Here is a 24,580-nt window from a genome sequence, read left to right as displayed (position 1 = left end):
CCTTCGAGAGGTCTATATTAAACATTGCCACTCTCCCCTTTGGGCCTGAAACTTTTTCTTTTTGATCAAAGCTTTATAATTTTGTTTAGCTTCAAACCACTCTGCAGGGAGTGAGGGTACATTGGCAGACCTACAGGTCCTGTATTTTCCCAACAAAGACCGCTTCACAGCGAGGCATTCCTGATCAAACCAGGGTTAAGATTTGTTGGAGTATAATGGTCATCGCATTGCCTTTTTGGGGGTCAAATAGGGTTGAAGAAGTGAAATCAAATCCTGAAACAAGTTTATTCTAGTTTCAGAGCATGAGGAGTTTAAGAGGTTGTCTCTCCTAATGAGGACTATATCTGAGCACTCTGCAGGCATGTTTGCTCTGCAGTACAAGCCGGAAGGCAGAAAGAGCCTCTGAAAACAGACATATACAATCCAGACCAATCAAGACTTGTTACAAAACCGTAACGCCTAATGGTTCTCAGGGCACCATAAGCACCATCTCTGCACAATGTTTTGCTTAGAGTCCTAATCTTGGATGTTGTCATTCATACAATTCTGTCAGTTCAGTATCTCAAATGTCTGCAGGGGAGACGTGGGCTCTCAACCAGGTTCAAAATGAAGTAGTGATATCAAGGCTAGCAAGATGTATCCGAATCCCCTTCCCTTTCAGTATACAAAACCTAAAGGATATTTTGTCTTAGTAAAGCAAGTTGCATATTTAAGGTGAATGTGTGTCATCAAACCTAGTGTTCAAAGATATGGCAACGAGTTACTGAAAGATCTTTTTATGCCACAGAGATTCAGATTTCTTCTGCTACTGTCCCGCCAGGATCGAAAATTCTGCAGCCAATGATTTCTCATGCTGTACCTCAGTCACAAGATTTACGTCTTGTATGTCACCATTTTGGGGGTCCCACTTCAATGACCACTGAGTGCCACTGGGACATGTTGTGTCCAGCAGGTATCAGATCATATTGTGTCCAGCAGGTTTCATATTTAGAGAACCTCATCCTTAGAAATGTAACAAGACTGTCCATAGATCAATGCAGCAAATGGAGCTGGTGTTCTGTAACCACCAATCTTACGTTGGCTGAAATTACTTTGGTACAGGGTGTTGGAAGTTCTCGTTTTTGAAGTCAGAGATTAGACTGCATATTTGGATGTTTTCTCTATGAAGGGTGACGAGTTTGTTAAATATTGCTGTTGGATACCATTCTGTGGCTTCTGAGGAGAAATAGGAGGAAGGCCTAAATACCCTCTCAGAAAGGTTATTTCCTGTTCCGGACAGGGAAGGAAAAGCCAGTCATTTTGTCTGTGTCTCGCTCATTCCTTGCAAGGCAATGGGGTGGGGGAAAGAAGGAGGAAGCCACCTTGCCTCTTGGCTTTTTGGGGGAAGCTACATGCACCCCAACATCCTAGCACTCTGACCATACCCGTGGCCAAGAGGAAGAACTATTCCTGATTAAACTCCTGCCTCACCTGACGCCCAGGAAGAACACTAGCTTTATAATTCAAATGGTACACATTTAAAAAACAACTTGCTAAGTTCTTTCAGTCTTGTTTTTCCTCTCCATTGTGAAGACCACTGGCAGCCTGCCCCACATTGAGCTTTCTGTTGTATTTTTTGGCAATCTTGGGGAGTTTCTTTTCCTCCTCTTGGGTATTTCGCAACTAGCTTTAGACATTACAAAAAGGTCAAGCCACAGTAGACTGGGAAGCTTCTGTCTAATTGGTGGTGACTCACACTGAGGTAGAACTGAAATATGCAGAATTGAATTTTTCCCACTTTCACAGAAGGGCTAAGAGAGTGTCAGTAATGTGCTCACAATGTTGGTAAAGACGCTGTTTGCCTCCCTGTAGGAACAAAACCCTTTACACAGTGTTGAAGGGACTCCCTCTTGCATCACACTTTTCTGTAAGGAAGGCTACTGTTTCTATCCTACCCAGCAATGATTCCATTTTTTAAGTACATACCACGGTCCACCTTGCCTATTTTTAAATGTTGGGAGAAATCATTAATTATTGCTTCACACTACAACAGCTACTGCACAATAGAAAGATATTTTATTTTAAGCAACGGGGACTGATTTATCTGCACCTAATGTTAGATTTTAAAAAAAACTATACAGAATGAGAAAGGCAATTTTCATTACCCCAATTTTCAGGAACGTCCAGGATAAGCAGTTACTCCTGAGAAGTGCTCATGGCACCATTTATAGGACATATCCTAAACATCTCCGTTTCCATGAAGAAGGGCTACGTGTGCAGCCTTCAAGGGCAGTCCAGGAACATTTTATCCCTACAATGCTTTGAATAGATGGACAGTCGTTCCGCAGTACAAGTGTGGGAGTGCAACAGATGGGCAGCATTATTCTCAAACCTCAGTAGGCTGCTGCTTCTCTCCAGAAAGTACTATATGGGACTGAATTATCCTTCTTCACACCAGTTTTACTGCTTCCAGTACATCTGCCAGGACATAAGTAGTGTCCCATGCTTGACCAGGTTGTCGCAGGGCCTTCTCCAGAATCTGAGCTGTGTCTCGGAGCTCTGCAGGAGGCAGCTTGTGCTTAGCCTGCTGCTGGCAGAATAGGATTTCATTTACCTCCCCCTCAATCCTCCGGACATAGAGCAAAGGGAAAGTCTCTCTTAGGGTAGCCAGAACAGCATCTCGAAGCTGGGTGTCTCGACACACCAAATTTAGAATGAAGAGGCCTGCAGAGAGGAATAAGAGACGTTGATTATTACAAAGCAGATGTCAGAGATCACAGAGCACCCATTTAGATTTGTTTGTAGGAGGGGGTGGGGGAGGGGGTTTACTGATTTGTGGGGGTAGGTTGAGTAGTTGATCCATAGCCTAGGGTGGTGTTTGAATGTTGGCAGACAAGGAGGATTGTTTTTAAAAAATTTTATCTTCTGGGTGTGAGAAAAGGGGCCAAGACAGGTGTAGCAAGGTTGGATTTTGTGTGTGTGTGTGTGTGTGTGTGTGTGTGTGTGTGTAAGGTACAATGTTCAAAATTCCCATTGTTCTAGGCGCATTTTGTGTGAGTAGGTACCTTAGGAACTTATTCTGGCACACTTCCAGGTCTTTCAGGTTATTATTTCAGGTTATCATCCCCCAAATCTTGATACCATATTGCATTTGAACTACCAAGATAAACAGGCACCACTACAGGGACAGAATCCTGAAGTGAAAATATGTTTGCTGTTATCTGACTGTGATCTGCTCGTCACATACAAAGCAGCCCTATTTGCTAAAGCCGCTAAAAGTATTCGTGCTAGCTATATAAAAGACAATGCTGTAGATTGTGCTAGCAATTCATTAATTTGACTTATTGTAAAAGGATGTATATCTCTGGATTTCTTTTAAGAGGTTTTAATGGACTTGCTGGATCTGTGAATGAATCTGTAATGGCTTTTAGTCAGAAACAATGAAAATGCAGGTATCTGCCCCAGGGCACTTAAGGCCCATTGACCCTCACCTTCCTTCTTCAGAAGGGTCCTCACTTTCTGAAGGAAGGACTTCTCCACAAAGGCTGGGGGTGGGCAGCTCATACCCAAGGCAGAGTCCTTGCTGTCCACATCAAACATGATGGCATCATAAGAGGATGAAGCTGAAGAAAAACAGGAGTGTGTTTTTGTGAGATCAACAGAAATAGGGTGAAGCAGAACAAGTGTTTGGATATGTAAGTGCCCTGGTGTCAAACTAAAATAGCCAACAGTGTGACCACACCAACCTGTCTTTTACCAACAGGACTCTCTGTAAAGAGCAGTTATCTAGCAACAAGGTATTTGGAAACAATTTCCATCCATCTCAAGGGTGTCTAGTACAGCCTTCCAAAACCAGATATTTTGAACACAGTGAACACAACTATTGGCAAAGGATGGTCTAGGAATGCACTTATAGGAATGCACTTACTGCAGTGGTACCTCTGGTAACGAGCAGAATCCGTTCCAGAGCTCCGTTCATAACCGGAAACTGCTTGTAACCTGAGGTGCCATTAGCGAAAGTGTGTCTCCCTCTGGCATGCGATTTTCGCTCGCATCCCGGGGCAAAGTTTGCAACAGGAAGCGGCTACTTCCAGGTTACCAGAGCTCGTAACCCACAGCAAGCGCAACCAGAGGCGTTCACAACCAGAGGTACCACTGTACTGACATGCATTAATGCCATAGAAACTGTGCAGTGAAGTGCAATGCCCTAAACCAGCCTTTTTCAACCCAGGGTCTCAGCTTTTGCTGGACAACAATTCCCATCATCCCTTGTGAGAAGTGCAATCAGTCAGGAATGAGGGAAGTTGTAGTACAACATCATCTGAAAATGGCTGCCCTAGACATTGGGGTACCCTCAAAAGAAACTACTCTACCTTAGGATTTTTTTTGCATTTACTTCTCTTTGACCCCTCACTACCATAACCACTGCCAAACGGAACAAGGGAACTGGGAGTTGGAGGCAGCTGAAAGTAGAATCATAGCTATTCTTATTTCCTTTCTCTCCTGTGAGTGTGTGTAGCATGGTTGTATTCAGGTCCAGGACAATCCAAAATACAGTGTTGAGTCATAATGAGTACAAATAATCTGAGAAAATATTGAATAACAACAAAAAATCTAAATTTGATGCACATTTCCCCATATTGTGACACAGAAGGGCCCCCAAAAGCCCCCATCCCACCAATCTCTCAAGCAGAAGGGGAGATGGAAGTAACGAAAAAGATTTATACAACAGGGCAGACCCCTCTCCCCAACCCCTTAGGTCAACTCTGACATGTAGGCAACACAAAAAAGCAGGAGTACAACAGAGATTATTTGTAGAATCATGAAACGCTTGGCCTCTGGAAGGCAAACAGATTACACAGGCTTATATGGGAAATGGTTACCTTCTGCTGCAAGGCTGTCAACATAAACTAAGCCATCTGCAATGTGAACTTTGAGCCTGTCTTCAGGTGAAAAGCCAAACCAGCGTGTAGCCACTTCCAACATAGCTGGGTCAATTTCCACTACATCAATAGAGCACTGCAAGAAGTAGTCATGGATGAAGAGGGGCAGGCTGCCGCCACCCAGGCCAATAACCAGCACACGGATCAGGGCCTCTGCAATCAGCACACAAAGCAGGCATGAATCAACAGGCATAACTGATAGGACGCATATGCCAGTTATGAGGTGTGAGATATCCATATCACCATATCACCCAACTCAGTGCTAACCAAATCCCAATACATATGTAAACCCCCTATGGCTCTATTACAACTGCAAACTTAATGGAAGTTGTGCTCCTACTGGCACATTTTGAAGGGCATATTATGGACTTTAACAGATTTGAACTGTAGCCTTGAGGACGATTTAGACACTGGCAGTAACAATCTTATCTCATGGCAAACTAAAGCATAAAGCCAGCATCTGCATGGAGTCATTTTGAACAGTCTCTCAGAAGTGGTGGTATTCATTTGTACTAGCAAACAAGGCTACCTCTTGTGTACCCAGAGAAATGTGACGCCTTTACCCAGTGCATTTTATTGCCTTTTGGCGCCATCAATTTAATTCCACCCCACCCCCTTTTATTCATATATGTATGCCTGCTAACAGTCCCCACTCTCCTTTTCATTCCAGTCTAACAAAGTGGGCTCTAGCCAATGAAAATTTATGGAAGATTTCAGGAATGGTTAGGGTGCCAGACTCTTGTTTTCTTATTCACAATCTACATTGACGATGGATCAGTGAAATTACTGCTAGCAATCTGAAAATGCTGGCTGTAGAGAAGCAGCAGGATTCCCTCAAGCTTTTTGTGCAGGCTACATTTTAGCTGTGAAACAGCTAGCAAATTTCTCTAACAAACACAACTTCTCACCCAAATGACAAGTGAAAATGGAAATTAGGTTGCTCTTACTAATTACCTGGGAGGTGCTCAGGATTTTTCAGCAGGCACAATCCTGCAATCATGGCTCTATGGTGAGCACAACACAGATAGGTTTTGTCGATGGACTGACCGGCTGGTACAGCAGCAGGCTCAGCAGAGTTAATGGAGGCTGATTTTTTCTTCTTTTTGTGCTTCTTATTCCCTGAAAGCAAAACAACAACAACTTAAATGGGCAAACCTATTCCTGCCATGCAGAAATAGTAGGGAAGAAGGTGTGATCACTGAAAACATTTGGGGCAGGAGACTGCAACTCCAAATAGCTCCTGGCATGTCCCTGTCCCCGCACTAGATTCAAGCTGAGCACGAAGCAAGAATCAATGCTCTGCTAGACCTAAGCCCTCTCAATAATTTTTTTCCCTTTCATATAGTAGCCTCCTCTTCTCTTTTAGTACAGCCTCTTCTGATGGCTTTGTTAATTCTACAATTCTCTTCTCTACCTTCAAAGAATGTGGAAAGCATTTTTTCCTTGAACAAGCAAGAGAGCTCCTTTTGGCCTAATACATAAGAATCATTTAGAGTTGAGTAACTTGGTTTCTAAAGGTAGATTGCAGACAGGAAACACACCCAAGCAGTCTAGCTCCTGTTCTGTAAATAAGAGTTGTGCTTATTTAGAATCATTAACCCAGAAGATTTATTCTCCCCACTGTTATTTATGCCCTCAGTACTTACATAAAGGAGGCTCCCTTAATACTGCTAAGGGGTCAGATAAAAGGACTTCATGCACCAAAACTGAATTCATGCAATCTTGACACACAATGGGGCACAGGACAGCAGCAGCAGGGATCGGTATTTATTCACAGAGGTTTATAATATTTAATTCTTACTGCAAATTCCTCAAGCCATTTAACAAGAACAGATGGGCAGTCTGGAGGGAAAAGCAGTCCTCACATGCCCAAAGCTCAGATATGCCACAACTTGCTATTTCCACACTTGCCCAGTCCCGATGATTCTGCTTCCCACACCTCCCAGCAACCTCCTTTTACAGGTCAATAGTTACTTGGCAAAGCCTCTTTTCCTTGCAGTAAGGTCATCCCCATTTCATCTTCACCACACCTCATTTCACCTTTGTGGGAACCTCTGAATGAAAGTCTCGCCTCTGACTGCACCACATTCCTGTTGCTGAGGAAGATGAGGCGGCGGAAGTAGTGGGCACCATCACCTTTCACATCCTCAATAACATATTCCCCACTAAGGGGGCTCGTTCCACGATGCTGGATGGTGCGGATCCCAATGTCACCTCCCACTGACAGAAAAGGCACCTGCAGGAGAAGACGGTCAGAGGTTGCCACCACCTTACAGAAGGCATTATCAAAAAGCATGGAAACAGACAAACAGATCACATGTGAAATTACCTTAAAGTGGGTTGGGCCACTGGCTGCCTCAGTTTTGTCTGTGATCTGCTCTCTTGGATTTTAGGCAAAATGTTAATTTTATTCTAAGAATTCTAGATCCACCTGATCTTGCAAAACATATTTAGTTGATCTTGCTTGAATAGGCCCATACATACAAGTCAAAATTGTGGTTGACATGTTTCTAATGCTCCTACATCTGGCAGCAGTAGCTAGGAGAGCTCTACACACTCATTTCCAGCAAAAAAAAGGGGGGGTGGCTGAAGTGTGCAGTCTTTGACTGCTGCTGTTGAAAGGCATCTAGCACCTCCCTACAGGAGTGGCCAATGGGGTTCCTATACCATCATAACCTGCATCAAGAGAACATTAAGCAAAAGCCTTGTGCAATCAGCAAATGTAACAGTTTCATTCTCTGCAGCCCTTGAAAAAATCATTTCTAATTCTAGAAGCTCCTCAACGTTTACCTGCTGCCCGGCTGGGAGACCAGGTGGGGCCAGCTCCATCACCTTTTCCGACAGTTCTGACTGGATTGCTTCCATACCTTCATAGTGTTGATCTCTGTGCAAAGCCACAGTTACTAGACGCCAGAATCCCGCACATGTAGCCAACTGCTTCCGTCCCTCATCCGTCCCAAAGAGCCACTCAGTTTCTCTGCCCTGTGGTACTGGGGACAGGCAAAATGGAAAATATAGGCAATGAAGAAACAATTGTCCAAGTACGTGAACAAAGTCAGAGCGTTCCAACATCTTATGTGGGCTTTGCTGAAGCAAGTCAAAGACTGCTACTCCATCTCCAATATGGAATGTTAATAGTACAGACATCATGACTACAGTGGTGCCTCGCAAGACGAAAAGAATCCGTTCTGTGATTCTCTTATCTAGCGGTTTTTTCGTCTTGCGAAGCAAGCCCATTGACGGATTAGCGCTATTAGCGGCTTTTCTGCTGATCGGATCAGCTGATAAGCGGCTTATAAAAAAGGGGGGGAGGAAAAAAAACCCGCAGGAACTCGCAAGGCATTGTCGTCTAGAGAAGCAAGCCCATAGGAAATTCGTTTTGCGAAGCACCTCCAAAACGGAAAACCCTTTCGTCTAGCGGGTTTTCCATCTTGCGAGGCATTCGTCTTGCGGGGCAGCACTGTATATCCTCAAGACAATTCTTTTACGGGCTCGGTTTGTACTCCTATGAATTGGCAGCAGATGCTGTTTACTTCACTTTAACAGGAAAGGCAGACATGTCTAGAATCAGTTGTAAAAACCACTCCCCTTTTTAATCTATTCAGGCTTGCTGCTGTTTTCCTTTGGAAGTAAGAAAATGAGAAACTACACTATGGGGACAAAAAAAGTACATGAGATTTTTAACCAGTGTTTGTAAATTCACTAAGTGCAAAAATAATGCTGTAAACAGACCATTTGCTGTTCTTAAGACATTGCTTTTCAGTATATTTGGTCTGCTGCTTTAATAATAATAAAACATATCCACTTCTTAAACATTACTGGCAGTGTGGGAGGGAGACTCAGTTGAGACTCTTGGATTATTTAGATTTAACTTGAACTTTCCAACCTTGGCCAGCCAAGGAGATAAAAGCTTACCAATGAAGATAGCAAATTTATTGTCAAAAGACGCTTTCACAGTCAGGCTGTGCACCACATGCAAAGTGTAACGGGCTCGGCCAGTGTCCTTGCTGCAAAGATCCAGTGAGACTGTGCCTGAACTGGGGTTCTTATTGATCTGGCTCCGTAGCAGAGAGTAGTGTTGCCTCTCTTTCACTGCCTCAATCAGATGCTCAGTGCTCTTGAACCGGATAGGCTTGTCCTGTGCTTCAGCACACAGCTCCAGGATGCATAAAGCTGAGCCTGGGACACGCCTAATCTTTGTCATTACATAGACAAAGATGGGCAGGGCAAATTCTCCCTCTGACGTTCCTGCTTTGTCGCCAGAGACTTGGTGTATTCGCACCATCCAGCCTTCCCGGGAGAAATATTCTATGGCCATCTTCGATACATGTGCTTGGGCCAAGGTTACGCAGAGGTAGCGGCCCCCAAATTGCAGAACACGGCTAATTTCAGCAAACATCCTTTCTGCCCTACTCAACGTGGTCTCTTCCCCATCAGTCAGGAGGGCATCAAGTGTGCCTTTGTCCAGTACCACTTGGAAGCGCTCATCAGGAAAATCCATTTGCAACACATCCATGACCAGGTAAGTCATCTTCGGCCTCAGGTGAGCACTGCGCTCCTGCATCTGCTTGATGACCACTTCACTGATGTCCACATTGGTGATATCTTGATACCCTTCATCGTAGAGCTGCTCACTCAGTTCTGAGTTCCCACAGCCAGCCACAAGAATCTAGTGGGAAAACACATAAGGAATGCCACATGCCTTGTGAGCAAACCAAAATGGTTTCTTAAAACAGACATTCCAAGAAGTCTCATGAATTCAGAGACAAGAACATGTCTCACCACTACTACAGAACTACAGTTGCTACGTATCACAAAATACCCCCAAATAAAGCAACTGGTTGTGTAGAAGTCAGAAGAAAAGAAAAGAGATAATCACCAACAAGTTCCACTACACAAAGGCCACTGAAATGAAAAACACAGGAGGCAGAGGGCTGAGTTTTCCTGCCAATTTGCTCATTTTCTTCTGGCAATGAGTTTTAAATACCCTTTGAAAGCATTAAAACATGACAACTATTCTCATTCAGCAGCATATACAGTATAGGATGTTCCTTAACTGGAGGAAATGGGGTGGGGAGAGAGCTGCAAGTGTTGCTTTCATGCTATAAACACTGCAAGACGCAACATCATTGTGTTGGCCCTTCTCTGAACCTTTCACAACCCTACAATATCCTCTAAAACACTTATTTTAACCGTCCCTCCACGCCTTTATTTACTTATTTAATAAAATTAATACACTACTTGATTACAACAATAAAACTCCAAAGTGATTTACAGAAAGGTAAAAACCATAAAATCAGGGGGAGGGGAATTGCAATTCATTAAAACCTCCCTGAGATCTTCGGATGACGATGCAATGCATAATAGTATTGATGTTTTCAGCAGGGGACGCAAAGAGCGCGGCGAAGGCGCCTGCGCATCACGAGGCAGTGAGTTCCTCGGGCCCCGCTCCTCGCCTCACCGAGTCTCGCGGCCGCAGGTACCGTCCCAGGGAGGCCCGGAGGTCCTGCCACTCGCCGTACCACTCGAAGGCGCGCCCGCCTCGCTCCCGAAAGAAGCGCTCCCAGTAGCCGGACGAGGCGAAATCCCGCGCGCGCCCGGGAAGCAGCCGCAGCGCCGCCATGGCGAGGCGAGACGGGGACGACAAACTGCGCCTGCGCGGCGGGACGAGACGCCGGAAGCGCCTTCCTCACACGGCTCCTCCCCCTCCGTTCTCTAAGCTCATTGGATGCTGGCGGAGTTGTCTGTCACTGACGGTTGGTTTCTCGGTTGGTTGGTGGGGAGCACCAACCAACCGAGAAACCAACCGTCAGTCACCGGCCGTTATAACCGTCTCTCTCATTGGCCCCATTCGAGCGGGAGGAGGAGGCAGTTGAGCCCCAACTGTGGGATTGGGCGGGCGAGCCAGCCGAGGAGGCGCCGCGATGGCGACGAGGAGCGTGGTCTTCGTCACCGGCAATGCCAAGAAGCTGGAGGAGGTGGGAGAAGCGGCGGGAGGCGGTTCTGGAAGCGCTTCCAGGCGCAGGTGGTTTAGGCGCCGCCGCCGCCGCCATTGCTCTCCGGCCTGAGAGAGAGAGAGGCGTCAGCCCGGCGGAGCCCTGAGGGCTCTCGAGTCCGGGGCTTCCAGCCAGTGTGTCGAGGCGCCCTGAGGTGCCCTGAATGGTGGTCGGGGTGCGGCGGGCAACCCTGGCCTGTCCCTCTTTCCCTCCTCGGATGTCCCCTCACGTCTCCGCCTGCGCGGGCGAAGGGGCCTCTGGGGCTGGCCGGGGCGCGCTGGGTGCCAGGCGCTGAGGCAGCCCTCCGAAAGGCCGCTTGGCAAGTGGGGGCGATGTTCTCCATTTCTAAAGACACCCGAGGGGGTCGCTCCCCCACTGCCAGGGGCCTCCTCTTTCCAGCCCCCAGGAGGCGGGGTGAGGAAGCACCTCTCCCTGGAGGGGGTCGGCGCCTCAGAGACCAGGCCTGTGGCAGCTGCGGTCCGGAGGAGGCTGAGGGAACACTTTATAAGGGGGCCATGGACTCTAAAAGGTTGAAACCCTCTGATCTAGGCCAACCCCTGAAATGCGGAAATCTTTCATGCAACGTGGAGCTTAGTCTGAGATTAACTCCTGTGTGTGTTTGAGAAAGGGAGGAGAAAGGCAGAGATCTTGAGACACCCATTGTGGTGTGTGAGATGAATATATTCATTAGAACATTGTATATTGGGGGGAGGCCGTTTTTCCTTGCTACACTCCGGGTGTATACCCAGTCCTGAGCCCTCTCCAATTGTGGAAGAGGGGAGGAGGGGAATTTGATATAAAGGCAACACTATTTGGAAATAAGGACGGACGGAAATAATAAGATGACAAAAGGTAAATTTCCTGCAACACAATTGCTGTCTGGAGTGAGGCCTTGTCAGCATGTAACACCCTGGTCAGAGTTCCGCACTGGTTGCTTATCTGACGTTCAAGCATATAAAGCCCTTAACAAATTGGGACTAATTTACCTGAGTTTACCTATGAGATTGCCATACCTCACCTGTGCCCACTCACCCACTTCAAAAGGCGGAATTGGCACTGCTACAGGTGCCACATAAGACCTTTTCTGCATTGATAAGAACTCATTCGTTCAATGTGGCAGTGCCTACACTTTGGAGCTCCTTGCCTGTTGAGATCAAGTAGGTCAGGCATGTCCAGAGTCTGTTTTGGGGGCCTAATGTGACCCACCGGTCAATTTAATCTGGCCCCCATGACAGTATATGTCCTGGGGTAAAATCCTAAAAAAAAGCTTTGGGGTAAAATCCTAAAAAAAAGCTCACTGTCTTTAGTCGACCCTTATGCATTCATCAAATCTGGCCTTCTTTGAAAGTAGGTGCTTTCACTGTACAGTGGTACCTCGGGTTACATACACTTCAGGTTACATACGCTTCAGGTTACAGACTCTGCTAACCCCGAAATGGTACCTCAGGTTAAGAATTTTGCTTCAGGATGAGAACAGAAATTGTGCTCCGGCGGCGCGGCAGCAGCAGCAGGCCCCATTAGCTAAAGTGGTGCTTCAGGTTAAGAAGAGCTTCAGGTTAAGAACGGACCTCCGGAACGAATTAAGTATTTAACCCGAGGTACCACTGTACTCTTTTCAGTGCTTGCTGAAAACATTCCTGTTTAGAGAAGCCTGCCAAGATGCTTAGAAAGTTGAGGTGATTTTAATCAGTTTTAGTAATTTAACTGTTGTATGTTTTAAAATACAGTTGCATCCCCCCCCTTGATTTTACTGTTTTAAACCACTTTGAGGGGTTTTTTTACATATTATGAAACTAATAAATAAAATAAATAAATCCCCAAAGAGGAGGTACAAACCATAGAAAATAAAAGAATGGACTTCTGCTGTTTATGAATGCTATTACTGGCCAGACTAGCAGTGTGATAGGCTGCCTGTATCTGGGGAAATAGCACAACTATTCCATTGAGTTAAAAAAAAAAAGTTGTGGGTTTTTATTTTTTAAAAATGTTTATCAATTTATTTTTTAGAATACAGTTTCAAAAAAATCAACAAGATGCCACAAATCAATTGAAGGAAAACAAAAAATCATAACTGTAACCGTGACACTGAGTGAATTGGGTTTTCGAATGGGGGGGACCTGAACGAGGGGGGGAATGAGAGGGGGTGTATTGTTTATGGAGTTGAGCAGCTGCCATGTAAAAAGTGAGTAAACAATGCATAGCTGTTTAACAGCATATGTCCATTGTGGAAGCAGCCTTACATCAGTATTGTATTGGAGTCTGATTACTGTGCTCTTTATCTTTGCAGGTGATTCAGATCCTAGGTGACTCCTTTCCATACAGGCTGGTTGCAAAGAAAATAGACTGTAAGTTCATACCTCACTACATCTTTGTGTACTTTTCGAGTGTTCCTGCAATATGCTAACTGCAACCTTTTCATTTTACAGTGCCTGAGTACCAAGGGGAACCTGATGACATTTCTATCCAGAAGTGCCAGGAAGCAGCTAAGCAGGTCATTTTCCCCCCTTCTAGATCTCTAGTTCTGAAAGCTTTTGGGGCTGCCACCCGCAAACCTTGCATCCTCCGGAGGGCGCCCCTTGCTTCGGGCTGCAGGCTGCCGCCCGCAAGCCTTGCGAGCCCGCTGGAACTCCCGCCGGGCTCGCAAGGCTTGCGGATAGCTTCCTGAAGCCTGGAGAGGGAGAGGGGTCGGTTCGCACCGACGCCTCTCGCTCTCCAGGCTTCAGCGAAAGCCTGCATTTGCCCCATGGGACGCACACACATTTCCCCTTCATTTTTGAAGGGGAAAAAGTGCGTCCTATAGGGCAAAAAATACGGTACTTCTTAATAATCTGAGTTAAAAGGGACCCGAAGGGGTCCCCCGCAATGCAGGAATGATTAATTATGAAAGCCAACTTACTTGTTCTTCGATCACATTTGTATTGAAGCCTTTTTACAAGGATTTCTGAATTGCATAAATGTCCTACTCTGCAAGGAGACAAGGAAAGCCGGTATCAGCAACAAACCAATACCGAGCTCTATATCATAGCAGCAACTACATCTTGGCTATTAGCTCCAACTGCTCTGGAAGGGCAATCTTCAATTAATGGGGTCCAGCACATTACAGGAGCCTCTTACTGCAACAGAGCAGGGGAGCCTGTGGTCTCACAGGGGCTTCTGCAATGGAGCCCTCAGAGTCCAAGGATGGCAGTGCCACATTACCAGGTCAGGAAGGCACTTCCCCCCTCCCCCCGGCTTGCTTGGTGGAATCACTTCTGCATCTGCCCTCATCTGCCCTTCCTTTCTACTTCAGAGTCCTCAACCTTATCCCCTGAAGAAGGTGAATCTCTCAGAGTCCCTAACACAGTGGGGATGTTGCTTATTTCCATGTAGCAGCTGCATAGCTGTGTCTTTTGCAATAAATTTGCATATTATTTTTATTATTAATTAGATATTTATAAGTTCTTTGGGAAGATGATTTATGTTTACTTTTGGATACAAAGCCCCTTTACAATATTGGGGGAGAACTCTGCTGTCTAATTAATTAAATTGCCATTGTATTCTCACCAACAGATCCAGGGACCAGTTATTGTCGAAGATACTTGTTTGTGTTTCAAAGCCCTTGGAGGTCTCCCAGGGCCGTATATGTAAGTAAGAGTTAAGGCTTTTATTCAGAGTATAGTTGATAAATGGAAAATGTCAAAAAGTGTTTAACAATATTCTTTGAATCCATTGACACATGGATTAGATTGGTCACCCAAATAACTCCTATCAGCCCCAGGAAGCATGGGCAATGGTCAGGGGTGATGGGAGTTGTAATCAAACAACATCTGGAAAGCACCATGTTGGCTACTCCTGTGTAACAGTCTTCATTGACTTGATCTGGCATAGCAAATACAGTGGTACCTCTACTTACGAATGCAATCCGTTTCGGGGTGCCATTCGCACCCCGAAAAGTCTGTAAGTAGAGTGCTGCTATTGTGTATCTGCATATCCTTGCACAGTGGGGACGCAGGTTTCTGGGCAAGAGTTGATTATGATGAGGGTTTGCCAAACATGCCTTCCTCTTAGCTCGTTTCTCCCTTTCATCCTGAGTTTGTGCTGCTTCAAAGTCCATGAATCCGGAGCCTCCCTTATATTTCAGTAAGAACTTGGATGGCAAATTTATAGCCTGATTGGTTTTCTTTTTCTTCCTGCTTGGTGGGGCCAAAAAGCACCCCAAACAAGAACATACTGACAATAGGAGGGGTAAGCAGTGCCTTTAACCTCTTTGGCTCTACTAGTGTTTACTTATACTGTAGATCACAAGTCCATTTAGCACAATTCACAAAGAATTGAAATGAATAGAAGCAATGGAAATTACAGTAATCTATGCCCTGGTAGCCTCTTTAATGGGCTGCTGCAATGTGTTGTGTATGGGACTGATGTTGAAGACTTCTAGAAACTTCAGTTGTTACAAAATAAATTATTTTAAATTGTATGTCACTCTGGGAATCTTGAACTGAGCCTATACAGTGATCAAATCAGAGTTGGCTAACCTGTGGGACAACATAAACCACTTACCCTTTTTCTCAGAGGCCACCTTCTGCCTTTTTTGTCTTTGCTTCTCAGTATCACCTTGGGGTGAGAAATTTGTGGCATCCAGGTGTCATTGGACTTCAACTCCCATCAGCCCCAAACAGCAAAGTAGTTGCGGACAATGGGACTTTTAGTCTGGAAGGCCAACAGTCACTTTCGTTTAAATAAATAATTGAAATGTTTGTTGAAAATAAAGCATTTAAGTTTCCATGCTTATCAAATACTATTTCACTGTTTCTTTTATTTATGTGAAATAATGAAGATTATTTGAACCTGAATTTTCATTTCAGAAAATGGTTCCTAGAGAAGCTGAAACCAGAAGGTAATTTGGTATTTCATCCTACTTCCTTCTGCGATGAGGCACCTCTCCTGAAATTTTCTGTTTTTTTCTGCAATGTATAGTGATGCTCTGTAGTGACCAGACGTATTACTAGCAACCTAGCTCACTTTCCCATAGCAGTCTGGCCCTGCCATCAGTCCCATACCTGGCTTTCCATTCTTAAGCAGTCATGCTTTTCTTTTCCTGTAGAATTTACCTTGGCATACAGTTCCAGAATTCAAGCCAGGGATTGTAATGTGTTTCTTCCTGGAACAAGTGGGCAGGAGTCAAATAATTCAGCTAAGCTTGTTAATAGTAAACAACTGACCATGGTTATCAGGACCTTAAATGCTGATGAAGGTACCCCCTTTCTAAAAAAAAACAGGGAAAGCTGCTTAAAGAGGGAGCAGCAAAGATCAGAGAAGTGGCAACAGGGTGTTTAACCCTTTCCTTGTCTGCTCTTTCTGGCTGCATACACACTGTACATTTAAAGCACAGTGCCCCCCGCCCCCCCAAAGAAAAGAATCCTGGGAGCTGTTGTTCAGTCCTTACAGGGCTACAGCTTCCAGCAACCTTAGCGTTGGTATAGTAGTGTGTAAAAGACCATGTCAGTCTTACAGAATAATAACACTGAAAACAATACCTTTGGCCACCAAGGCAGCAATATGTGCTGAGATGGGTGCAGAACTGTTGAATCCCAAAGAGCAGCCTGCCTTCCTACAGTAGGAAAGTGCACAGTTCTCATAGTAACGATAGGATTCATGGGATGTGCGTGGGACACTTGTTCATGCTCCAAATGTGTATGTTTTCTTGGTTTCTACGTCAGTATCTGCTTGTTGGGCAACACTTTCCCCAGAAGAAATTATCTGACATTCCTTTTTCTTTGGCCTAGGGCTGTACAAACTGTTAGCAGGATTTGAAGATAAATCTGCTTATGCTCTCTGCACCTTTGCCTATAGCACTGGAAATCCAGATGACCCAGTGAAGCTGTTCAAAGGCCAGACTCAGGTGTGTATAAGAGGTTTTGCTACAGTGATGGTTTTGGATTAATGATGGAGCAGGGTGGACCCAAGCTCTGAGCAAACTAGGTTTTGCCAGTATAACAGTAGTAATACTTTCTATGGCTGTCTCAAGTGCATCACATATAATTATTTCAGAGATTTGGTAAAGTTCCATATTTGCTCGAATCTAATATGCACCTTATTGGCCAAATTAGGCACCCTAATTCAAAGGTGCATTACATTTGAGTAAACAGGCTCGGCGCACGTGAACACTCTCCTCCAAGCCCCATCCCTGGGCGGCAGTACCGCTCAGTATGGGCCTACCCAGCTCTAGCCCCGTCCCCTATCAGAGGGCTGGGGGGGGGGGAGGCATCCAAGTTCTGTCTCAGCGAGGACTGGAAGGCAGTAAACAGCATCCTCCAAGCCCTCAAGGGCTGGGTTGAGAAGGGGGGGGAAGGAGGGTGGTGACCGCTCAGCGCACGCCTGCCAAGCAAGATTATCCAAGCACCGTCTCCCATCAGCAACGAGGGCTGAGGGAGGAGGGCGTCCAAGCTCTGTTCTAGCGAGGGCTGGAAGACTGTTTAGTTAGGCTTGCCATATGCTGGATTTCCAGGGGTATAATCTCTGTGTGTGTGATTTTTAGGATTTGCATAAACGTTTGGGGTCCGGCTCACACCCTCCTTGGTGCCCTCAAACCACCTGCAAAGCTGCCCAAGGGAGCAAGGAGGGGAAAGCGCACACAGGGTGGGGGTGGGAGAGTGGGGCTGTGAAATGCCCTTTTCCATAGCCTCTCCTGCCTCCCCCTCTTCTTTCTCCTCACAATTACCCATCATGTGTTGGGGAAGAAGTGAGTGGGGAGGCTGGATGCCAAGGCACCTCTCTCCCTCTCACACTCTTTTTGTTCCTCCTTTCACTCTCACACACTTCGAATTTTTCCACTCCTTGGCTACTTTCCCATCCTTGGGTCCCATCCCCTGGGTAAGAGGCTTCTTGTGGATCTATTCCCTCTGTGCCCCCCTATAGAAAATTCTCTTCTATTCCCCCCCCCCATAAGGCAGAGGAGGTGCACTTGCTTCCCTTTATCTCCCTCTCTCTAAACGTGCATCCTCATCCAAGGGAGGCAGTGGAAAGGCATCCCTCAGCATTGTGTTGTGCATTGCATTTAATGGGTTAGGAATTAGATCAGAACCAGCTGCTTCCTCCCGCCCCCCGCCCCCAAAAGAGGTAGCGGTGGTGACCTGGATTACAACGCCGCCACCTTCTGGTTTGCAACTGGCAGTGCCAGGCTGACAAATCAGGGCCCAAGACAGCTCCGGCACTGTTCCGTTTTGGAATGTTGATACAGAGGGTGGACCAACAGGGAGCAGAGAAAAATGTGTGTGTGATTCTGTGGTGTGTTTTTTAAAAAACCAGCTCCCTCTGCTTGCACAAGCTCTGAGAGGGGCGGGGGGAGGAGGAGGAGCAGGAGGAGCCAAAGACAGCGCAGGCAGCAGGCAGTCAGGAAAGAGAGGGGTGTGTAGTCTGGGTGGAGCCTCTCTCCCTTGCTTGGCTGGCTGAAACTCATTGTTATAAAGAGTGCACTTTTTGTGCATTAGGACTCGCCAGCAAATACTTTTTTTGGTTTCAAGGTTCTGAAAATTGAAGTGCGCATTAGATTCGATGGTGCATTAGACTTGAGCAAATATGGTAGGCTAGTAGAAGGACAGGTCTTGCTGAAGTAGAATCAAAATGGCTTCTGGCTTTAGAATTTTTTGAGAGTATTGACAAGCATGTGGATGGGATGACTTGATAAAACATTATTTACTTGGACTTTCAGAGAACCTTTAACAAATTCCTTCACCCAAATGGTCCTGAGCAAACTTTGCATTGATGGAATATGAGCTGGCAATGATGGAGTAGGAAAGGGATCTTGGGATCATAGTAGATAACTAGATGAAAACATTGACCCAGTGTATGGAACCTGTGAAAAAGACAATTTTCATGTTGGGGGTTATTCAGAAAGGAATCAAAAATAAAGCCGCCAGTTGTAAAATGTTTGTATAAATCCATGAACGGGGGAAACTAGCTACTAAAAGGGGGGGGAGTACCTTTCCTTTGATGCCTTCCACCTCTTCCTCCATGTTTCTGAAGCACCTTCAGGATTCTCAACAGTTGGAGCCTGGCTTATACATCACTAATTTTTATGCCGGGCACTGAATGGGAATTGAGTTCTTTGAAAACCCTCTTACTTATAGGGACATATAGTTGACCCAAGGGGACCTAGAGACTTCGGATGGGATCCATGCTTCCAGCCAGAAGGTTATGATAAGACGTAAGTTGCTACTTGTCTCTTTGTTATGTAAAATATCCAAAATGGGTTCATAGAGCTCTATAGCTTTTAAAATGTATATGTGGGAAGGGAATTATTTGTTTTTCTTTTATTATGTATTTTGTATTCTCATTTTGTACTTTTCTGTTGTAAACTGTCCTGCGATCTTCAGATGAAGGGAGGTATACACATTTTAATAATACAGTGGTACCTTGGGTTAAGTACTTAATTCTTTCTGCAGGTCTGTTCTTAACCTGAAACTGTTCTTAACCTGAAGCACCACTTTAGCTAATGGGGCCTCCTGCTGCCACTGCGCCGCTAGAGCACAATTTCTGTTCTCATTGTGAAGCAAAGTTCTTAACCCGAGGTAATATTTCTGGGTTAGGAGAGTCTGTAACCTGAAGCGTATGTAACCCGAGGTACCACTGTACTCTGGTTAGTTTGTACATTGTAGTTCTACAGAAGATGCAGTTTATTTCCCAAGGAAATCATAATTCTTCCCTGAAATCTTTGTGGACACAGTAAGCCTGTAACTTATGTGGTTAGGATTGTGTCTAAAATGAAAATCATGTATAGTCAAAACACATTGGGTGCAATGACGGATGGGATTGCCCAAGTCTTTTTCCCCAGATGCCCACCCTTTATTTATTTATTTTGCCAAACAAATAAATCTGAATGTGCCCAAGTTAAATGTGTGTAAGCTATAGGCTTACTGTATAGTTACTGTCAGGGGGAGTCTAGTGGAAATTACAGTAGTTTGACAGCAGTGAAATTCCAAGATCTCCAATGAGAGCCAACATGGTGTCCTCCAGATGGCACGAACTGCAGTTCCCATAATCTCTTAACCATTGGCTATTCTGGTTAGTGCTCATGTGATCTGGCTGCCTTGGGTAAGGGAAGTGCTGCATGCCTAATATAATTCTTCCTAATTCAGGAGTGTGTGTTTTAGGCTGGGAGGTGTGCAAATTTAAAGTAATAATAAAAAACTGCTACAGAATTGGTGGACTATTACAGTTTATCTTGATAATGTTGCATTTTCTGTCCTTAGCTATGCAGAATTACCCAAGTCAGTGAAGAACTCAATCTCTCATCGTTACAAAGCCCTGAAAGAACTGTCTACCTATTTCTCTCAAGAGCACAACTTGACAGAGGCCACATCTTGTCCCAGATCCTGTGGCTTTTGTACAGAAAATAGTATTTGAAGTTGGAGATCGACGTTTACTTGCCTGCACAGATCATGTCCAATAATTTTAATTTTCTTTAAAGACCTGTGTTTCCAGCTTTCTTGCATGTGAAATAATTATTTCCAAAAGGCAGCATGTCAAATATGTGTTGAAGGATTTAGATTTTCACTAGAAGCACCAGAAGAATTCAAGATACATTAGCATACAGGAATGAAGATGCAAGAATAAGCATTAACTGTTCAAGTACCAGGAAAATAAACACTGGATTGATGTGCTTCGTTATCAAGACAGGCCCTTGAATTTCCAAGGCAAACCAACAATGGATCAGGAGCAGATTTTGAAAAGAGACAAGAAATGTCTTAAAGCACCTTCTTCCAAGCAAAAGCTAAAGTGACTAGAGCCAGTGGTGCAGGTCAAGTGGGGCCCCAAAACCCAGGACCCCCCAAAATTACCACACAGATAGCAGGAAATGATGGGGGCTTGCCTAACCTCCAATCAGTGGTGTCACTGTGACTTCTCGGGGTGGGGGGAGACAGCAGAGAGTTTAGCGTGGTGAAAATGCACTAGATGGTGCTAGATGGGCTCTGCCAGTGCATATGCACCATGCTGACCTCATTGCTTCTCCCTGCTGTTAAGTTGCAGTGATGGTTACTGTTGTGTCAGGGTCTGGTCTGGATCAGAAGATTGGAGAATGCAATCACAGGGAGATAAGCTCTTAACAGAAGAGGAGGGGAAATACCCCTCCCCCATTCCCAGCATTTCCAGAAGCAGAGACAGAAGCTGCACAGTTCAGAGAGGAGCTACCCAGCTTTGAGAGAGGAGCTAGGCAACCAGAAGGGAGGAAGCAGCTGGGCGATACATCAATCGAGAGTGGGGGGAACCCCTCCCTCCCCCTGAACTCGGAGATCCAAGCGTGTCAGAGAACAAAGGAGACGCAGAGGAGGAGGGACATCTTGCTGCAGAAGTGAGGAGGGATTAGAGTGGGCATGTGCTATCCTTGCAGAGAGTTGCCTGTCTGCTCACAACATGATACTGTGATAAAAAGACTATAAATCTACCAAATGCTTGTTAATTCTTATTGGTGAGCTACCAGAAGGGAGAAAGGAACTCCTGTACTTGACATGTTGGTAGGAAAGTTCTGCCCTCCTCCTGATGACTGCTACTGATCAAATAGCCCCACATATACACCTGGGCTGACATGGACATGGTGGAGCCCACTATGGTGACAGCTGGTTGCTGGAGTATTATTTTTCCTTTTCCTTTTAAATGTTTTATCGTCAGGGGTTGTTGGCCAGGCGTATGCATTAGTAAGCAGGGGGAAGAAATTTGATTCAGTTCACATTTAAAGTCGAACCTGCTTTTAAGCCACAGTTTCCTACAGAGTGCAAGAACACAGTCATCCGTAAGTAATCAACATTCTCTTAATTTTGCAATGCAGTTCTGCAGTCATATAATATGTTCAGACATATATTACCAGGTTAAGTGTGCATAAGAAATGCATCTATTAATGAGAATGAGATATTCCCATTATATGATGAGAGAGTGCTGTGCATACTGGACAATGATGCATACAAAGATATGTGCATTAGGACAAATTCACACTAAAATGCTGACACATTTTTATGGGGATCTTTTTTTAAAATGCAAACTGATGTGAAATTGTTGAGAACAGAATGTAAGATTGAAAAACAAGAAACTGAAACCAACAAATTTGCCAATCCACAATGGCAAGTGGTGCTCATTTCCATTTCATTTTTATTTTTATGGTGTTTATTCCTAAGTAAAGGTGCTGAAGAGTAGAGCAGCAGAAACAAAATGCATTTGAGTCCTCTAGTCTGGATGCCACAATGATTTAAGTGAATTGAAAATGCAAAGTGCTCAGTAGTATTTATTTCTTTTTAAAATCAGAGTTGGAAAACTATGATGGGATTTGTTATTAACCAGGGCCTGCCTCTTTGGGCTTGCTAGGAAGTTTTGCAGAAATTGTACTTTCTTATTTTTTAAATATTTTTTTATTAATTTTCAATTACAAAAATCCAATATGCATCTTATTATATTAATACTAACCAGCAATACCAATTCAAGTACAAATCAATTACATAGCCAATTATAAATCTGATCTGGCTTCCCACGTGCTGTACTTCAGGGTCAGAGTCCCTTTAATTCTACCTCCAGATTATTGCTCAAAGCAAATACAATCGATTCTTGATAAAAATCCTTATACCACAGCTACATTAATTAACTTCAGTTCGCATTAACACATATAATAATTTGTAAATTTGCAAGTGAACTTCTCCTTCCTGTGTGAGGTTTTAATTTCCATCAATCATAGTCTTACACCCATATCTAGTGAGAAAAATAACCTCCCTTAAGAGAGTTCCCAGATTTCTCCTTTTTCAACATACTTCATCATATTGTTCTACCCACTATTTCACTGCATCCACCTGTAACCGTAGCAACATGTTCTAATCTACAGGGAAATGTAAAGCTGCAAAGTCCTGCTTACATTTGCACAACTCCCTGATTCAGATTCTTGCAGTGCACAGCTAGCCCAATGCTACCTTCAGAAAAACAGCCTTCTAGCTGAAGTGGTTCTCTATTTTAAGGACTGTCCAGCTGAAGCCCAACTGAAAGATAAAGAACTATTAGCAGAGGCCCAAAACTTGAGGATCAACAATGAGCACAGTGGTTCTCAAGCCTATTTCCTTGGGCCACACTTTCAAACCCCTCAAATGCCCTGCTTTAATCGGGACATCACAAATCAGCCTCTGTTCCCAGAACTGACTGCCCCAATTTTGCTCCCCTGTGCTGGTTGTGCCAGAGTGAGGCACCCCAAAACAGGCATCAGGAGACTTGGCACTGGCAGAAGCGGCCTTCTGGAAGACCACACCAGGGGAGGAAGGGAGGCAAGGAAGGGGGGTGGCAGGGAGGGGCGAGTTTAATGAGTCTAGCCTCATCTACTTCAAAGGGTGGTTATGGGGATTAAATGAGGAGAACCATGTATGCCACCCTGAACTCCTTGGAGAGAAAGGTGGGCCAAAAAAATGTAATAAAATGAAGAGAAGAGCATGATAGAAGAGGTGCCTTAGCTGCTACTTACATGGCAGCATGATAGGGTGGTTACATGGCGCTGATAGGGCCACAGTGGCATGTTTGATCTTGATGGTGGGGTAGTGGGATCTTTCTGCCTTGCAGGGGTTGGACTGAATGATCAGGGGGTCCCTTCCAGCTCTACAGTTCGCCCTGCACAATTCATATCTGAATGGTTTCACAGTCATCTGTGCTGCGCCAGCATGGGATGTTGAGGTGCTGCCCTTGACTCTGCTGGCCAGGCCTGGGTACGGGGTGCCCCTTGAGAGAATTCCCCTCCCACTTGGGAGGCTTCCGCTGGCAAGGTGGGTGTGCAGGTGAATGCGGACAGGAAGGCTGGTGATCTCTCACTGCCCTGCCCTTCTCTTCTTTAGAGTTTATGATTTTCAGTTTTATACATATCAGTAATTTTACTATCATTTTAACATTTCAAAACTCGACATCCTTCCCCCTTTCTGCTGTTCCTTAAATTTATTTATTTTTATGTTTTCTGCATATCCAAATGAATGAATTTGCTCATCTATTCATCTACATTAAATATATATACTCTTATAAATGGGGGGACTCTTATAAATGAGGGACGCGGGTGGCGCTGTGGGTTAAACCACAGAGCCTAGGACTTGCCGGTCAGAAGGTCAGCAGTTCGAATCCCCATGACGGGGTGAGCTCCCGTTGCTTGGTCCCTGCTCCTGCCAACCTAGCAGTTCGAAAGCACTCAATGTGCAAGTAGATAAATAGTTACTGCTACGGCGGGAAGGTAAACGGCGTTTCCGTGCGCTGCTCTGGTTCGCCAGAAGCGGCTTAGTCATGCTGGCCACATGACCCGGAAGCTGCACGCCGGGTCTCGGCCAATAAAGCGAGATGAGCGCCGCAACCCCAGAGTCTGTCACGACTGGACCTAGTGGTCAGGGGTCCCTTTACCTTTACTCTTATAAAACTGCAGGTTATTACAATATTCTTATCCGTTAACAGTTTATTTGTAAATCTCCAATAAACCATTTCCATTCTTTTATAAACAGTTGGTTATCTTGCTTTCTTATTTTCCCGGAAAGTTTCGCCATTTGGGCATATTCCATAACTTTTTGTATCCATTCTTCTTTCGCTGGGACGTATTCTTCTTTCCATTTTGGGGCAAGTAACTTTCTTGCACATCCTCACAACTGTTGGGAAAAAGAACCCCCGGGGATAAAAACATGATCAAAGACT

At 45.0% G+C, this 24,580-nt stretch overlaps 2 protein-coding genes across 5 annotated transcripts in view; one reads left to right on the top strand and one right to left on the bottom strand.

Moving 5' to 3' along the window:
* Positions 1-2,033: 2,033 nt before the first annotated feature.
* Positions 2,034-24,580, bottom strand: part of METTL13 (methyltransferase 13, eEF1A N-terminus and K55) — a 55,051-nt gene continuing 32,504 nt past the window's right edge. The window contains exons 1-8 of one of the 4 annotated variants that reach the window (XM_083507125.1): positions 10,384-10,715; positions 8,838-9,591; positions 7,713-7,912; positions 6,897-7,158; positions 5,877-6,041; positions 4,863-5,075; positions 3,471-3,602; positions 2,034-2,703 (exon numbers count right to left, since the gene is read on the bottom strand). In XM_083507125.1, the coding sequence (XP_083363251.1) occupies positions 2,429-2,703; positions 3,471-3,602; positions 4,863-5,075; positions 5,877-6,041; positions 6,897-7,158; positions 7,713-7,912; positions 8,838-9,591; positions 10,384-10,545 (2,163 nt within the window). In that variant the 5' untranslated portion in view covers positions 10,546-10,715 and the 3' untranslated portion in view covers positions 2,034-2,428. Of the gene's footprint in view, positions 2,704-3,470; positions 3,603-4,862; positions 5,076-5,876; positions 6,042-6,896; positions 7,159-7,712; positions 7,913-8,837; positions 9,592-10,383; positions 10,716-24,580 lie in introns of those variants that run through there. The other 3 variants (XM_083507126.1, XM_083507127.1, XM_083507128.1) reach the window with 3 other exon arrangements.
* ITPA (inosine triphosphatase) lies at positions 10,758-20,570 on the top strand. Its single transcript, XM_083507255.1, has 8 exons — positions 10,758-10,900; positions 13,206-13,263; positions 13,345-13,409; positions 14,468-14,541; positions 15,763-15,794; positions 16,684-16,799; positions 19,027-19,103; positions 20,149-20,570. The coding sequence occupies exons 1-8, from the start codon at positions 10,847-10,849 to the stop codon at positions 20,300-20,302; spliced, it is 630 nt and encodes a 209-aa protein (XP_083363381.1). The 5' UTR covers positions 10,758-10,846; the 3' UTR covers positions 20,303-20,570.

Source organism: Podarcis liolepis (assembly GCF_965112155.1).
Source record: "Podarcis liolepis genome assembly, chromosome: 6".
NCBI classification, from domain to species: domain Eukaryota; kingdom Metazoa; phylum Chordata; class Lepidosauria; order Squamata; family Lacertidae; genus Podarcis; species Podarcis liolepis.
This window is presented reverse-complemented; position numbering and strand designations above follow the sequence as displayed.